The 18832-nt window shown below is 35.1% G+C and overlaps 1 protein-coding gene across 1 annotated transcript in view; it reads left to right on the top strand.

The window, feature by feature from the left end:
* Positions 1 to 329: 329 nt before the first annotated feature.
* Smp_152330 (serine/threonine kinase) overlaps positions 330 to 18832 on the top strand; it is a gene marked incomplete at both ends in the record, with an annotated part of 61742 nt that continues 43239 nt past the window's right edge. Inside the window, 5 exons of the mRNA XM_018789022.1 lie at positions 330 to 423; positions 16277 to 16338; positions 16371 to 16499; positions 16537 to 16635; positions 17869 to 17951. Coding sequence (XP_018654506.1) covers positions 330 to 423; positions 16277 to 16338; positions 16371 to 16499; positions 16537 to 16635; positions 17869 to 17951 — 467 coding nt within the window. The remainder of the gene's footprint in view (positions 424 to 16276; positions 16339 to 16370; positions 16500 to 16536; positions 16636 to 17868; positions 17952 to 18832) is intronic.

Raw genomic sequence — 18832 nt, forward strand, 5'->3', positions numbered from 1 at the left:
ACACGTACTTTCAACACATATATACAAGTTATATATACGAATGGTAAATGTTAATATATTCATTGAATTAGTATTATTATTATTAATACACTGAATATCTAGTTAGTAGTAGTTGTTCAATACGAAACCCTAGATCATTGATCTAAGAAAAGTTTCCATTCAATTCATTGAATCTTTATGGATTATTTATAATAAAATTCAATAATAAATTAATAATCACCATCCTTCTCCTTCTCCTCCTCCTCCTCCTCCTCATCATCATCATCATCATCATTATCATCGTTACCATCATCATCACCAAAAAAAAATAATTTTTTTTCGGAAAAAAAATGCCTAAAACTCCTGTAACCAGTAAAGAATTAAAATATTTTCCAAATTTTATTAAACGGAATAAAAGTGTTAATTTACAAAGTCGTCATAATAGTAAGTATATGGTTCTGATAACTATTTTTTTATATATTTTTTGGTTTGTTTGTTTTAGGAATTAGCGGGAAGGGGTGTGGTATAGTAATATTATAGTAATATAGTAATAATAATATAGTTATATAGTAATTTTGATAGTTGAGATCATGAATCGATTGAACCTAGATCACCATGGAAATCCTGGAAGCACTGGACGGTCGTTTCGTCCTATTATGTTTTATATATCTATAAGGAATAGATTTGGGAAAATTGTAACCTTATTTTATAAACATATATGAATGAAGTGTTTTTAGAGATTGTTGAATTTTATGGGGTTTTTTTTGTTTTATCATGGAATGACCATGATTAGACAATTACAGAAAACTAGGTGTCATTGAATAGTTGTTTTGTTTAAGTATAGAACTCCTCAGTAGTGACCATTCATGATCCTAATAAGAAACTTAAACTTTAAATCAATGCGTCGGTATTCAATAGTTTATAGGTTTAAACTTAATTATTTCATGGTAAAGAGAAAACACTCTTCCAGTGTTATTGATGGGTAAATAGCTCACATCTGACCTGGTTGTACTCCACTGGTAATGACTTCTGGTTAGAATCCTAGGACTTTCCTCTCAGGATTAGACAGTAATAAACGAGACCAAGTGCTTACTACTGAGGAGTCTCATATTAGGATGAGCTAACTGTTTAGTGTTTTAAACTTTCCTATATCAAAGGTCACATTAAATGATATCTTTTCATTTTTTACCTATCGAATCATGTCAGTACTATGTCAGATACTGTTACAACCTGGATAACAATGGACAGATATTTCTAGTTTTTTTAAATGTTTTTATCACCAATTAGTATAATCTGTTGAATCATTGTAAGCTAGAGTCTACTTACCATATTATGTTCATCAGTATACCCGTTCAATTTATTCTTTGATTGAATTTACTACTTTTATGTATCGTGTAAAGTAACTCATATCTTAGTGACCAAATTTAAATCTTTCAAAAACCTTTTCTTAACTAGGCATCAATACCATGGTTGAACTTGATAGTTTCAAATACATTGACCATTGAGTTGAGAGTTAATAATAAATATTACTTACTTACTTACGCCTGTTACCCCTCATGGAGGAGCATAGGCCGCTCACCAGAATTCTCCATCCAACCCTGTCCTGGCCAATCCTTTCCAGTTCGTTCCAGTTGTTATTCATCCTTTTCATATCTGTTTCTAATTCCCGGAGTAATGTGTTCTTTGGCCTTCCTTTTTTCCGCTTCCCTTCCGGATTCCAAGAATAATAAATATACTTTTTGTTATATCTCAATGACTACTATTTAAACTTGTGTCAGTTATATATTTACTCCGAAGAAATGGCTTACATTGAGTTACGAAACATCAAAAATACAATCTCCTCCTAACTGTTGAGTAGAACTTTGAGACTAAAAAACCATTTAATTTAATTAAAATGAATACAATTTATTTCCCAATACCTAGTGGATCATTTTAGAGTAAAGAACCTCACATCAAACGTTTTGACCTTTGGATTATTTGTTGAGCTAGTCGGTAAGAGATGTATCATTAACTGAATTGTTGCTAAGGAAACTATTTAAATTTTTGTAATATTTCGGAATTATAGGATACTTTCGGTGTTTTTTTTGCTGTGAACTATAGAGACTAATATAGATTCAATTTCCTTACACCAATCTGTATCAGACAAGATAACTTAAGCGGTATGGATTTTACAGTTAATCACCACTAGATAATAATAATAGTTTATTCTATGTTTGTGATGATTGACAGAAATTGCTAGACTTAGGTTTTGTGTCCCTTATCAGGTAGAAATATATCGTTTCTCGAAAAAGCCTTTTTTTCACTCAGGTGGCTAGAGTACTCACCTTACAGTGTCGTTGTTGAAAGTGTTACTACTAGACCACTTGTGATGAAGCTTGTATGACCCAGATTGATTAAACCTTTTGAACAGAGAATACAACACAGAAGTACAGTGCATGAGATGTCAAGTCACTTAGACAATTTATCACATCGCAAAATTTTCGATAGAATTCAGTTACCCATGAAGAACTACAAAAACACGATATAGGCCAGTTCTTAGTAATTAATCAATTTAAATATTTCATCCCTACACTAGGTCAACCAAAGACTGACTAGCTCACTGGTAACATCACTAGTTGTCACACTGGGTGAAACAGGTTGAAGTGTCGTAGAGAATATGAATTCTCTAAATCTTGTTGATATACCGTACTGGAGAATGCTAAACAGTGAGAAACCTGGAATCAGAGTTTCCTTCCAACCACTTCTAACTAAGTAACATCGATGGTTGTTCATTTAATCAATACCTCTGATTCCTCTTACTTTGTTGGTAATAAAGGGAATAGTAGAAATTAACACCTAGTGTACTCAATTTAAGTTTAAAAATAAGTATAAGTTCTTATCCTAGATCACTCAATGCAGTTAATTTGTTATCTAGGTTGAAGTATTTCCACAGGAAATTTATGGAACATGAAACTAGAATAACAATGTTCGGAAAGACCATGAAAGCATTTCCATTAAGCCATGAACGTGATTACACTAAAAGGATCCGCATTATTTGATTAGCAAATCGGATTTCATTTTAGTCTATAATTATAACATACTTCTAAAGATGAAATTCCCCAGTAAATTTAAACTTGAAACACTTTATTTTTTTCAAAAACACAGATGCAGCCAATTCATCTAGATATAGCTTTTATAACTGAACCTCGTATTATCAAGATTACAGGTACATCTTACTGACGAGTGCCAAGTAACACGAAACCTAGGTTCAGGGTTTCCTGTTGATTACCTACAACCAACATCTTATTTCAACATAGTGTACGCAATGTCGAGTCACCTAAACCGGTTTTCGTGCTTGTAGGTAACTCTCATTCTCTTGATAGAAGAAACCAAATCTTTATATAAACTGAAAGACAGTCACAGTGAAGCAGAGGATTATCTGTTCAAACACACAAAGCTTTCCAACATTCAATATATGATCATAGAAAATATAATGTCTATACGAAATAAGGAAGTAGATGAGTACTAGAACTCTATTGTTTTGACATATACTTAGTTGTTTCAGGTAAATTCTTAATTAATCAACCTAAGCTGTTACATGGTGGTCACATTGCAACTTGATCGATAGGATTTGATCTGCACCAAGAAGGACTTGATGTACACGGTGTAGATCACTACCCAGTGATTAATCAATTGTAAATAATTCATATGCTCATCATCGTTAGCTTACAATATAGATCATATATTATATTGATTTGATTAAATGTATTGTTTTTAAAAAATCTAAAACCTTTTTTTTAAAAAGAGACTTGAATTTATCATGCATAACTTCTAAGTTCAATCACCATAGAAATGTTGACACATTGTAGTTTGTTTAAAGTAATAGAATTTTCATATTACGTGATTGAATGTTACTTATTAAATCATGTACGATCTTGAAATATTTGATTTATGTTGTCTTTTACTTCATCCATAAACTAAATCTTTCTAAGTTATAAGGTGATATCTATTTAATGATCATTTGTGTATATAGTAAGATGATTGATTCATAACATAGTCTATACCACTTTGTATTGTTTGTTTGAATCTTCCTATTGATGTTTAGGACTGCAACTGGTCAGTCTCTTATTGGCCATATGTGCATACTTTGCATATGGCCTCGATATAGCCATAATTCATAAGTATTATAAGCTTGGATGGATAGTGGGTAGCAATGGAATCCAGTTTGACGCGCGTTTCGTCCTATTTGGGACTCGGCAGCTGGATGTACCTGCATCATAGAGTTGATTTTCACTCTGGGACTCGAATCCAGTACCCATTCGCTTCAAACGCCATCGCGTTATCCACTCAGTAAGTTGCTATCAGGACTCAGTAGCTGAGTGAATAACATGATGGCATTTGAAGCGAAAGGTACTGGATTCGAGTCCCAGAATGAACATAAACTCTGAGATGCAGGTACATCTAGCTGACGAGTCTCAAATAGGAACTTGTGTTGAAACAGTGATACTGTATAATATAATGATAAGGTAAGAGATCATTCAAAATGATTGTTTTTAATGATGAAAAATATGAACCAAAAATGTTTTGCATAAATTTCATTCATTCTTAATCATATATATAACCAATATATAAATCAATCAATAAGTTGTCTCAGCAACTCAGATTTAATGAATAATTAATTCCAGTATGGTTAATCATCACACACACACACACACATACACACTGCCTCGTATAATCAATATTGTATAATATTATTTTACATATATATATATGTTGTTGATTGATGTAAGACATTAAAAAGGAAGAATGTAGTAATAAAGTCTCAACGAATGAATATGAAGTAAATCCAACATTTCACTTGATAATCTGGCTCAAGCTTTTTTAAGGAAATTTAACCAGACATCAAAATGATCGAATATAAGGAAGTACATGGTTCCTTGATCAACTGTATATTAAACAGTTCATTCATTCACGTTAATAATATTTAAAATAGGTATTTGATGTTTGATTATATTTCCTTGAAAATGCTTAGATCAGATTGCTGAGTAAAACGTTGGATTTACTTCCGATTAATTTGCTGAGATTTTATGAATAAATTCTTGAGTTAATTAAAGCTAAACCATCATGGAAAACCTGGAAACATCGGACGGCCATTTTGTCATAGTATGCAGTATGCATCCATGATCCTGCATACGGAACTAGAACACAGAACCTTCGGTTGACCTCTTAACCTCTAGACTACTGGGCCGGGATCCAATAATTTTAATGTCTAACTTCAATCAATTCATGAAGCGGTGTCACCGTCCACCATTGTCTTCAGTTAGTCACTGCCTCACAACAGACACAGTTCTACTACACTAGTCATGGATTCTGACTACAACTCCACGAAATCCAACTTGAAGTCAGTCACTAGTGAGTACATGGTAATTATCAGTATAGGGTTGTGGAGATTATTGATTTCAGATTGATATCATCAATGGTGGATGAATGTTAGGCGACGATTCAAAAGCTGCACTTAATATAAAAGAACTTTTGTCTAAATTTGATCGAATAGTTTCACCGTATTCGGCGTGCCAAGTTGATATAAGACATTAAAGAGGAAGAATATAGTAATAAAGCCTCAACGAATGAATTTGAAGTAAATCCAACATTTCACTTGACAATCTGGTTCAAGCATTTCCATGGAAATATAATTACTGAATATAAATCATATATCTATTTATATTCGATAATTTTGTTGTTTGATTACATTATCGTGGAAAAGCTTGAACCAGATTGTCAAATGAAATGTTGGATCTACTTCAAATTCACTCGTTGAGATTTTATAACTACATTCTTCCCATTTTAAATTTGACTATTTTTGAAAGTTGAGATAAATTGTAAATACTATCTGACTTAATCATACTTACTTACTTACGCCTGTTACTCCCAGTGGAACATAGGCCGCAGACCATCATTCTTCAACTCATTCTGTCCTCAGCCTTCCTTTCTAGTTCTACCCAGTTTTTCTTCATTCTTCTCATGTCTGTCTCCATTTCTCGGCGTAATGTGTTCTTTTGCCTCGAGGATTTCATGTGAGGGCTTGCCTTGTGATGCCGTTGGATGCTTTCCTACGTTGGAATCTGGTTTGTTCTCTCCCACAGTAGGTTGTTGCTGATAGTGTCCAACCGATCCGAAGTATTTTGCATAAACAACTGTTGATAAACACTTGTATCTTCTGGATGATGACTTTCGTAGTTGTCCAAGTTTCCACCCCCATACAGTAGAACTGTCTTGACATTTGTATTGAAAATTCTTATCTTTGTGTCGGTTGACAATTGTTTTGAGTTCCAGATGTTCTTCAGTTGTAAATATGCTGCTCTTGCTTTGTCGATCCTCGTCTTCACATCTGCATCAGATCCATCATGCTCATCAATGATGCTGTCCAGATGTGTAAAGGTTTTCGTATCCTCCAAAACCTAATCATAGTGAAATATTATTCTTGATATTCACTGTTTAATTGCTGATAATGTTCAGAACTAACTTTAATGCTCTAATAATATCGTAATTTAGAGTGTCTAAATAGTTTAATTAATTAAAAGAACAATCATATTGTAAATACTTTAGATATTTCGATGAAAAATAACTTCAACGTTTCACTTAGCAGTTTGATCTGTGCTTTTTCCGGGAAGTAGTCTGAATTCAAAATTATAGAACAGATTCACAAAATGACTATATACTAAACAATTGTTCAATCATGTTAAGATGTTGAACATGGGGTTTGTCAACTTGTGAAGAGGGATCATTTAGTATAAAATGTATTGTAATTGTGGTACGAAAAGTAATGCATGTATTTGTCTCCAGATCTGTTGTGGAGAAGAGCCAGTGACTATATATGACTCTAGAATATTATCTGAGACAAAATTATGCAATCCCTTTGATCGTCAGAAGTGTGACCTTATTAAATTAGTATGTTTCAGCTGTTATGTTAAACAGATTGGTTGTTTGAGATGTACGAGAGACGAAAACAAATTAGAAAAAGTGGATGAACGTCATTGTTGTTCACAAACATATAAGTGAAAATGAGTAGTATAGGAAATTCGTTTTACTTATTAATTAATAGTTATCATAGCGTAGCTCATTGTACTTCATATTGTCTATTTCGATTGTTTAGGTATGGTCATATATGTAGGGCTTCGGCTCTCAATCTTTTTTATAAGGTTCAAGACCTCACTGAAGGATTTTTATTTTATGTTAGTCAATTATGTGTTATGTTTTTCCACAATGTAGTTCTGCCGCCGACTTACTTTTAAGTTGTCTAGAGTATTATGAAGTCTTATGAATATACTTCAAGCAATGTTCGTGCCAATTCACCCTCAAAATTAGTTACTGTGATATCTCACTTAAATATCTATCGTTACAGCCTGTTCATCGGATCTCAGAGACCCGATTCTGTTGTTTTTACATGGTTAATATACCTTTGACTTTTAACAACAAAGAACTAGAAGGATTGTTAACTCGAAGATTCTTTGTTATATTATGTCGATTGAGGATCAATTTGGTTTCTTTTAAACTTCTTTGTGGCATGGGTTAACCATCAAGTCAGTCTATTGTCTTAGTTGATTTTCAATTTTTTCCTCAGCCTTCCATTCTAACTATTTTTTTATACAAAAACTTAAAGTTGGTTCTTTATCACCAGTGTAGATATAACCAAATTAAACTCAGTTCCCTTGTCTTTGATACTGTGGCAAGTTCATGAAGTTCGTTTATCGGATTCTAAAAGACTACCACTATTGGGAATGGTGTATATACTGACCTGTTTACGAAACTGATAGGGAGAAAAGCGAATATCCAGAGCTTTAACCGTGTTGGTCGATACGGAATATCCATCTAGGGGAGCTGAAGAACTCTTATTTCAAACCATTGGTGCTGTAGTGCAGTGCTTCGTTAACCTTTCACCTCAATAACCGTCATAACACAAATCTTAACGGTACATGAAATCAGAAGGCAAAGAGAAGCTGCAACTACAGTTTATTATCAAATGATGCAGGTCACAAAGCTACAAGCACATGAGTAAGTACCGGCGAGCAAGCAAAAGTAACGTACATTGGAGATGGTTGGTAGGCCAACTAGCTTTAATCAAGCGTTTATCAATATTTCTAGTCAGATAAAATAAATTACAGACATGTGATGGTTAGGATAAAAAGTGTACACACATTCGCTCATATAAAAAATAGTCAGGGTTGATTAGTGAATAATTAACAAGGTGAAAACGTGAATCATGATTGGTAGGTAAATCGGCTTGTCCTGAAGCTATAATAAGGTATATGGGTTTAACATATCAACCGACACTACAGTACACATGGGCTTCAAAATCCTGAGGAAACAAGTAGTATGTGAACCTATTGTTAGTCACAGCTACCATAGGATGATGAGATTGGGCGACCCCGTCTTACTGTGCTCTATAAATGAAACGATAGAGAGCGATGATTGTATACCTTAACTCTACTCGAGAGAAGCCCAGTGGTACTTTATTTAGAACTGGAGATAAGCAGCACTTCAGAATTTAAAATCTTTTTTACGCATCTGATTCGTCAGATGGGTTAATGTTTGCCTGTAAAGAAGGACAAGGCAGTTTGGTTGGTACCGCTGAGGCGACAGATTATCTGAATCGCTCCTCGAAGAGCTCGGACAACCATCCCTCATGTCCTTGAATGTTACTTACTTGTATCCATCGGCTTCACATGTTTCACTGACACCATATTTATTGCCGTTAGTGTCTCGTATAAAATGAGATGTCCTCCTGTAGTTGACAATGCAGATTATTCCTCTAACTCTTCTACACGCTTCGCCACCAAGTTTTTTAATTCTCACGCAAAAATTGTGAAAACTGTTTGCGTGAAACCTGCATTTATTATTAAAAATAGGACCCTCCTTAATGGGTTAAAGTAACTATAACCATTTCAACAACCTCTAGGAACTCAGTGCCTATGGGTGTGACGTTAAGTAAAAACTCAAGAGACTGAGTCTTTTGTTCTCGCTGTTTCTTGCAAGGGTTTCTAATACTTTCTGTAAGATCCAAACTACGTTTGGCTAAAGAATAACTGTCTATTTATGTAGTGACGCATGGATGCCAATCGAAATCAGAACGAGGTGATTGGGGAAACAACGTTTCTAAACAAATATTACCACTCAGTTATTCAACCAATAATTGTTCCCACAATAATCGATCAAAATTTAAGTGTTATTCTATCCTTTCTGGACAGATCAAGTAAAAATCAGTTCAAAATATAATAGTTTGTTGCTTTATAACACAAAGTGTTTCCAATTCTGGAAAGTGCATCAATTCACAACCAAAATGCACGATCCCAGTAAAATCAAGCAACACAATCAAAGAGGGAACAATCAACATAGCTGCCGCCAAGATTAAATATCAACTAAAACAACATAGATACAGTTCAGAAAGAAACGTAGAAATTCAGTGAAAGCAAAAGGAAAAAAGTGAGAAAACTATTGTGAAATGAAACATTACAATCTCAAATGGCATCAGAAAGACTAACAAAATGTACAACTAAAGAAACCATTAGGAACAAGTTGCAAGTGTATGCATGGAGGGATTTTCACACACGAAACCTTCGAAATGGGTCATACACTCTCTTATACTGTTCGTGTGTTGATAGCTTATCGTAAACCTGGCCCGGTGTGATGCTTGATTACACCTTCAGCCTCATGTAATCCGCTGACGTTGACCTATTCAGGTTGATAGTTTTGTTGGTCACGGAAATATAAAGTTAGTTTGGCGCAACCTTTGTCATAACCAGTTTTCAGTTGTGTGCACTAAATGGAACTAAAGTCGTGTACATGACCATGCTGGTGACAGCTGGTCACGATGTGGTCATTCTTTGTTTCGGTTTATAGAAATCAAAACAGTTGATGGACGATGAATGTTATAGGGGCTGGTGCTGACCAAAGGCCGGTTGTCGTTTCCTCAAACATTCACAGAATGGTCGCCACTCCCTCTTATGCTATCAAAGAGACCCCAATAACCGCCTACGTGACTCTCCTATGTTCCATGACTTCCAATCTTCGTGTATAAATATCCTGTTAGTTTCTTAACAACAGTTCAATGAGTTCAACTGATAATAGAACTTATCCTTGGTTATAATCGGTCTACAACCCATCATTATTTCGTCCACTTCCTCCTCACTGCAGTGAAGCTTTTTAGCCTGATGGCAGATAAATGACTATTAGTTAAGATACAGCAGATTGGTGCTGCTTCTGCTCTGGAGATTAATACATCAATAATGACCAAACCAGACGACATCGCAGGATCCTAAAACTAACCCACATGAAACAGGTTTCTCGGATCGACAAGTGGTGTGCGTATTTTCAGTATCCTACTTGAGTTTTGATACTTACCTCAGAGACCTAGCAGGGCATCGTCAAAAAAGTTTCAAAAGACAACCTAACCTGCTGTTAATTAATTTGCATCAAACTGCGAAATCTAGGAGAAAACAGTTCAAAAGTGACATATGCCTTAAGGAAGGCGTATCCATTTATTTTATTTGGTTGCAGTATTCATAAATCCTACCACTTAGCACTTTGTATTGTTTAGACGTCAAAGAAATCTTCATAAGGATGAGATTTTGAGTTAAAAAAAGAGCAGAAAATACGGAAATGAAGTGGAGTAACATAGAAAGTTAAAGCTTTGTTACGTAAATAGGTTAAAAGTAAAGATTAATTTCAGTACGGTATCGTGGAGATTGCGGGGTTGTATTGAAATCATAAACCAATCCAGGCTAGACCACTATTAAAAACCGGAAAGCTGTGACGGCCGTTTTTTCTTGGCAGTTCGCATTCACGGTCGCACATGCGGGACTAGAACCATGGATCTGTGGTCTTTCACGAAGGCCACTGGTCCGACATCCAACGATGTCAAGTGCATCTTTAAACAATCCGAGACATTGCGCAATCATGTTTCACTGTCTTCGCTGTCCCTAACACTGAATTATAATACGTTTCAGTTTTGCTCTAGAGGACCAGCTCTCATAAACTCACGGCACTTATGTACCCATAAGGTGTTTGTGAATAATAATAATATGTGCTCAATGAAACCTCACTTCTCTCAGTGTCAGAACTGTCATCATGGGGCGGTTTGGAGTCGTCGGATTACAATTTATCATGTAGTTTCATAGAAAGTCATGTTATGTGGCTCTATGCTGTGCATTTTTCGCCTGACAGCGGGGATTTCGCATTCGAACTCTCTTAAAATGTTATATTATGGAAAACGAACACTGTGTGTGTAGCAAGGGTCTTCTTGAGAATAGCGTCTTTAAGTAAAAAGCCAGACTATAATAAGCAGTTTTACTGGTGTCTTCTGAGTAAACGGAATTTAGTTGTAATGTTTCAGTATTCAGTTAGTCGTAAAATTACATGCTCAGTGAGATTATTGAAATTAGTTAAGTAGAAGTTAAAGTAGAACACTTCTTAATTGGTTTGTATCTAGGAAAATCAGCCTTAGGTTTCAGTTCGATTGCCTGGGAGTTCTCAGTTTTGTTTTAATAAGTCTTATCCCTTTCAAGAAGGTGAGTGAGTTCACGAGTTAGGGCCATGACATCTAAAGAGCTCAGAGTGTAATTTAAGTTATACAGATAAGTTAAGGTGTAAAGGTCTATATAGTCTTATTACATCACTAACTGACACATTTTTCAGGTTGGGTTTGTCTTGGGTGTTTCTTGGGTGGCCTAATTTGCAAGTAAGCATGTTGTCCGTTCATCCTCTCTTTGATGAGGGATGCAACTTATCATTGCGGAAGAGGTTGTACCATCGGATTTCAAACCTCTGCTACTTAGTAAGCTCTCACCAATACTACGTCTCATTGGTCGGCTCTGTTCACGGTCGCTCGAAGTGGTCCGAGGGACCATCTGTATGAACAAGGGGTGTGGTCAGACTTTTGGGCACTGGTTTTTGAGTTTCAGCATCTATCAGTTCACAAACTTTGTGGGGTATGTCGTCCATTCATCTATCTGACAAGCGAGAATCAAAGCATTCAATGACACTATGCAGAAAACAAAGCATAAAACGTAATTTTAATTTAGTTCAACAATTTCAGGGAGGGAAACGCTTACGCGTTCACGTTCGGATATATTAAAGAGTGATTTTCACTCTATTTGGCAGAAAGAAAGTGGTTATAGGTGAGGCACAACAAATTTTACTACCACAGGAGTTGATTTTATACACCCATTAATTCCTTGTTGACCATTACGTGTTACTGGTTGGTCATATTCTCAAGAATGTACGGAAGGCTGGGAGTAGCTTCCATCTCGTAACAGTAATAGGGCTCGTTAATTGTGATGATAGAATCGTCGCAATAAATAAAATGTTTATCTCTTATAGCCTTACCATGTTCTGTTTGTCAGAAGCATTAATGGTTGTGCTGAGTCGTAGAGAATGTACATTGCTACCTATGGGAAAAACAGTAGTCACTCAACACCAATTTCTCATAAAGTAAGTGGTTTAGAAACCCTGGTCTCTATTGGGTTAATTTAGCTTCACACCAATACCAGGAATAGGTATAGTAGACTGATTCTTGCCGTGGGAAACATTTTTAGTCTCCGATCTTGCTTTAGTGATAGCAAACGGGTTAATGTATTTTCCCAGATAAGGTGAATTAACGACAAGATAATATGCCCAAGACAGTGTCCCGAGATAAAATATAGAAACCTTTCGCGGATCGCGCTTTTCGAAATTTTTTAACTTGTAGAGGAAACCAGACGCCCGTATACCAATGAAGAGGTAAATATGATGTACAGATGTGAAATGATGATCGATTTGCTTGTAGATTGTAAAAATTATGGTATATATTCGGATATAGCGTCATCCAGTGAATCCGTATAATGTTAAACTTCAGTCTATCGTGATAATTAATACTGATAGTTTAAGATTTTGAATGAGATGTCTGAGTTGTAGTCAGGTAGTGGTTTGTTTCTTTATCTCTCATTATATCTTGCATTTCAGCGTTACTAATGATATCGGTTATACTAATAAATCCCCGCGTCTTTGGTTGAACTCTCTGTTTTGCCAATTACCTATCATAGAGCCTACTTGTCCTTCATCCGCATATATACTTGTAGTTTCGTTTCACTGTGATGTCGTTTGCAACTAAACCAAACTTGCATATTTGACAGAGCATAAATTATTTTTAGTTTGTTGACCAAAACACACTTATTTTCCTTTATATCTTTAAGTGAAATTTCTGAAAAGATAATCCACTTGCATCCGGATTGGGTCATCAGTTTAGAATTCTCTTTTTTGCATATTGTTTTCAAATATATCGTAGCCATTTACAATGTGATGACGTGGGGCGAAATAATCTACTATTTTATTTGTAGTGATTTCATTCTCCAGTGACTTACAGTTTCATGGTTAATAGCTTATACACGAAATCCCTACAAAGGAAGTTTTGATTATACATAGCGTAGCAAACTCATTAAGTTCTACACTACGTACCTGAATCATTTATAGAGTTAAAATGAGTCAATTTGTTCACTATTCAAGCGAATACAACACATTATTTTGTGAAAATAATCACAAAAAGTAAGTATGGATATCTGGCTGTGATTATTAATGCAGCTTCCCACAACGATCTGCGTTATGGAAACATAGATCACCCTACTGTATTTGTGATAGAACCACAGTCAAAATCCACCACTTCACTACACACTCAGAGAGTTCACTAGAATATCAGCTCAAAATTCGAAATTAAGGCCACATGCTCCGTTTTAATATCCTCGGTGTCTTGACATATGTCGGGCACGTTATTTTAAACATATCCTCATCGAAGAGCGCATTCGTATCATACCAAACAAACTTACAAGGTGTATGCTTTTATTGACAGTTGGGTGTGTCCCGTCCTTGAGTTACTTCTTCATTTTTATTGACCGCCTGTCAAGCAACCCTAGTCCACGGGTTCTTGTATACGTGAGTTATTTGGAATGCACAAGACCTTTGACATTCAGGTTAAGGCGAATAGAATAATTAACGGGTATATTGGAAAATCATCCCTACTTGACGCTGGTAAACTTAATGTCTTGGTCGCCGATATTCTTGTTGAATCAACTCCTTAATGAATTCAGGGTTTCATTTTTAACCACAGAAAATTATTTGTATATTAATCTATCTGATAATATGGATATTCTTTCGCATTCCACTGATATTACTCAGTAGAAGCATCTTTTTTTGAGGCTTTAGGTACTTTAACTCCAGACTGATACAAAACTGTTTCCAGGACTAATTTAAGATAATCAGTAAAAACGTCATAGTATTTTTCTGCCCAAGAAAGACTATTCATCTTCTGAGACAGGTTCATAGAAGGGAAACCAAAAAAGCTGCTTAGACTTAAAGATAAACCTTGCCCAGGTTGCCTGGTGGCATTGACATTGTGGCCTATGTGACTCAGAATATTAGAGGATGTACTAGCTTGGCTAATAGGTTCTAACGAAACATTATCGGTTACCAAAAACCTTGTAAATCATACGAACGATGAAACTATTCTAGTATGTTTGTCGCCTTCAGAAGAAAATCACTGTGTCTGTAGCAGTATCCTCATAATCACTCTTGTGGTAGCCTGTCCTGGACTTCGGACAACTTTTGAAAATTCTTAAATTCTCCAGAAAACAGATTACGACTAAGGAAATCAAACGTTGAATAGTCGCACATCAGAAGACAGATGAAAAATTGGAGAAGTGTTTAGTTAGTGAGAATGGAAATGTACAGAAAACCACGGAATTCATAGATATTACCATTTGTCAAATCAACATTATGATTCGGCCAATCCGCAAAGAGACCTATTATGCTGCTGTCCAATAGTAGCATGCCACGCTAATATTCTAGAAAATCACCGAATTCTTTAAAGCCTCTAGAGGCTTCGCTGTTGTTCTCGGAAGCTGAATCATCAGGAATATAGACAGCTTGTCACAATTCAACCATTCCTACCCTATTATCTACCTTTTCCCTGTAATTAGCAATCATGACCCTAAGAGCATGTATCTCTTTATTCGTGCCTCTGTCACTGTGTACTCATGTTTGATGTGCTTTTTGGCTTAGATATGTCTGTCATCTGATTTCTGCCTGTAGTTTTAGCACTTACTGATTTCTGTAAAAATTGAGAATTTACTCGTTTAATAAGTTAAATACTTACATCAGTATCCATTGTTCTTACATGATTCATCTGCTCTCTACGCGCACATGCAAAAGTACTCATCCCTATTCGATCTTGTGTTTCCACGTTTCATTACTGTGGTCAATTGATAGAATGTGCATGTATGTATTTCATTAGGACAGTGTAGTTGTCTAGAGTAAACAACGGGTACTAAATGTCCTTAAGAATTACAATTGTAATGAAGAAAGATATTTATGAGCATCAAAATGCTTACAAGTCTTTTGATTAGTTAACTAGTTCGGCACTCTTTTGAATGTCAAAAATCCTTGTACACAATATCTTTGGCGGGAATTCTGAACCTTGTTATTGACTTCCTCAAAAATTCTAGAATGAAACGAAGTCATACGGTCACTAGTTTCTAACAAATGAAAAAATTCACAAATTCGTTTCAGTATTTTAAGGGTCGGCACCATATCTAGTAATAGAAATAGCTAGTCTAATAAAAATTGATGAGCACATTCTACCATGGTTTATAAGAAGCCCGGTATTAAATTTATTATACAGCCCCATAGACAGTATGGCATAGTTCTGTGCTCTGTTAGGTATCTGCACGGACAAAAGACGAAAACCAATAATTTTGCTTATAAGGTTCCCGTTTTGTCTATCCGGTTGAGATTTAGTGAATGACATTACAAAAGGTTATAGACAGGTAGATGTCATTGACAATCACCTGTAGGATGAACCGAATCGAGTGACGTCAACAGGCATCTAAAAAGTTAATTACGCCATATGTGTTGAATTCTTTCCGAATTTTCTTTAGTATATCCCACAAGGTACCGCGAATCAGTATTTCCATTTACTTGTAACTGAACTGATGTTAGAGACTGTGAAGCTAGTATACTAATAAAAGCACGAAAAAAAATGTTTTCCGTATTCAGTTTGCATGCACTCAACAGTACGACGTTTTTTGAAGAACGAACTTTCATATACGAACATTTGTTTAAGTCACCTAATTGGAGCAACTCTTTTGAAACGCGTAATATCACTTGAGAGTCAAAATAGATGGGTAATGCACAAGCTGCTAAAAAGGGTGATCCGGCAGATGGTAAGTAAACGTTTTATATATTTTTCATAAATTAATTGTCAATTTTTCATGCATCGTTTAATTTGCACTTTTAGTGAAAGCTCTTTTGGAAGAAGCAAAGAAAGAATTTCTAGAAAAATGGGAGAAGCCTGCTCAGGTGTGTTACTTGCTGATTTCTAATTTTTTTAGAACACAGCCACTTTGGATTCATTTGACCGAATCAAAACTTTGGGCACTGGGTCTTTTGGACGTGTTATGTTAGTCCAGCACAAAGTCAGCAAGGAATATTATGCTATGAAGATTTTAGATAAACAAAAGGTTTTTGAAGTTATTTGAGTGTTTATTTTATGTACAGGTGGTGAAGTTAAAACAAGTTGAACACACGTTAAACGAAAAGCGTATATTGCAGGCTATTTCATTCCCGTTCCTTGTCCGATTGGATTACCATTTCAAAGTAAGTCAGCAGTAAATGATTCAAACTGTTATGGTAGTAACCAGAACCATAAAAACTTCGACCACTATATAAGTATTCGGTTGTTGAAGGTTTTCAGGGTTATTGTTACGGTTTTACCCATGTTTAATCATATATAAGTAGTCTATACACTATGTCCTTCAATTTATTCCACCGCATTTATTTTTCTGGTTGTTTGTGGGGTTGGGCTAAAATATATATAAATAGATATGTCTATATGTGCATATAACGTTTCATTTGCGTTCTGCTACAATAATTCACTACCGACATTCCATCCCTAAGGTCAGGATACGTCCGGTCCAGGAACTCGTTCATGCAACTTCAGATAATTTTTCTTTTAACCCTTTGTAAGGTCGTAAACATGTTTTTAGAAACCTTTCCAAACTTCCAAATTGTTCAAGTGAACATCAGGGTTGAGTGTGTGTTGTGAAGTGGAAGGTGTAATGCTGAAGCTTTTATAAACATCGTCACGTACTTCATGTAAAGTGGGCTATTAAGATTTCTGCACATACACAATTAACAGCTTGCCGTATCATGATTAAACTTTTCAGCTTAGAGAGAAAACGCCGACAGGATTATTTTATTTAGCTATAGGTCTTTATCTGGATTAGACACATTTGTGCTAGTTCGTTTTTTCACTATAGTCAATAAGATAATTCAATGAAATGACTTTGTTACACAAATTTGTGATATTATCCAAACCTGTTTAGAGACGCTTAGTATATCATATCACCTCATTCTATTCGGGGTATAATTAACAATATGATTTACTTCAGAGTTAATTTTGAAGGCGTGAAAACAATTAATCTCCATGGAATTACTGTACTAAGGAAAATACATCATAATGTTTGAGTAGTTAGCATCAGAGCATACCTGTACAGAACTATTTTTATTTCATGTCGACAAAAACATGTCCTTTCTTAGGAAAATCTAATTAGTTAGCGAACTGCGTCTTCGAATCCTTCACCAAAGTCTAAATGTCCATTTGAACCAGACGTTTTTGAAAGTGTAATATAATTCTACTGTAATCGTGTATAAAATATGTGTGGATAAAAATCCAGTGCATAGACTTTAACCGGGTTATTGGGTTAAATTATAATATGTAAACATTTCTGAAATGTATTTATAATTAGTATACCATGTAGATGATTTGCATCATTTATTTTTCTAATGATTTAAAACGCTTCATATTATTTGATCCTCTTATTACTATAGGACAATAGCAATTTATATATGGTATTGGAATTCGTTAATGGAGGAGAAATGTTTTCCCATTTAAGACGCATTGGTCGTTTCAGGTAATTAAAAATGCATTGTAATTATGTTTTGAGTAGAAATTCATGTGTATACACGTGCATAAGGGAATTATTCGTTACGCTTGCATTACAGTAGATACGTATTACCGAATTAGACTATTATTATTATTACTATTATTACATAAAACCATGTGTGAACTATAAAGTTTGAACGATGGCTTTTTACTGGCAGGTGGGGGAATTTCATCAGTAAAGTATCTCAATGTATGTAAATGAACAAAAGCAAGGATATCATCAATTTAAGGGGTTAGTGCAAATTGTCTAGTTTAAGATCAGTTTTCATCAGATGGAGGACAAACTATAAAAACTTAGAGAGCTCGGAAAAAGTCTTTCGTTCTCAGTAGTATTTTGTTTTGCAACTTAGCTGGAAGTCAAAAAGTGACTGCCGAAATCTTAGAATTATCACCTTGTTTCGGTAATATAGTGTTGTTACTTACTTACTTTTCTGGTTAGCGTTTTTTTAGCGAGTTGGTTTTCTACGGGATGGGGTCGCTAACCCCATGTCCAACCCTCCTCCTTTACCCGGGCTTGGGCCCGGCAGTAGCCCCCGGAGGTGCTACAGGCTATTCTTCCTTAAATAAACCAACTTCAAAATTTTTTCTTTTTGACTAACATTTGTTGTTTGATCAGACTTTTTTCTGGTTTTTTAAAAGCGGGAATTAGTTTACGTTATATATATATATATATATATATATATATATATATATATATATATATATATATATATAGGTGGAAAACCAATTAATCTAACTGCTAACGTCGTTATGGCTTGAACAGTTTATGCAGGTAAATATTCACCAATTACGTTGAACAAGTAAACCGACAGACATATTAGTGTTTCATACTGCAAATTACGCGCTTGC

The sequence above is a fragment of the Schistosoma mansoni genome, chromosome W (assembly GCF_000237925.1).
Source record: "Schistosoma mansoni strain Puerto Rico chromosome W, complete genome".
NCBI classification, from domain to species: Eukaryota; Metazoa; Platyhelminthes; class Trematoda; order Strigeidida; family Schistosomatidae; genus Schistosoma; species Schistosoma mansoni.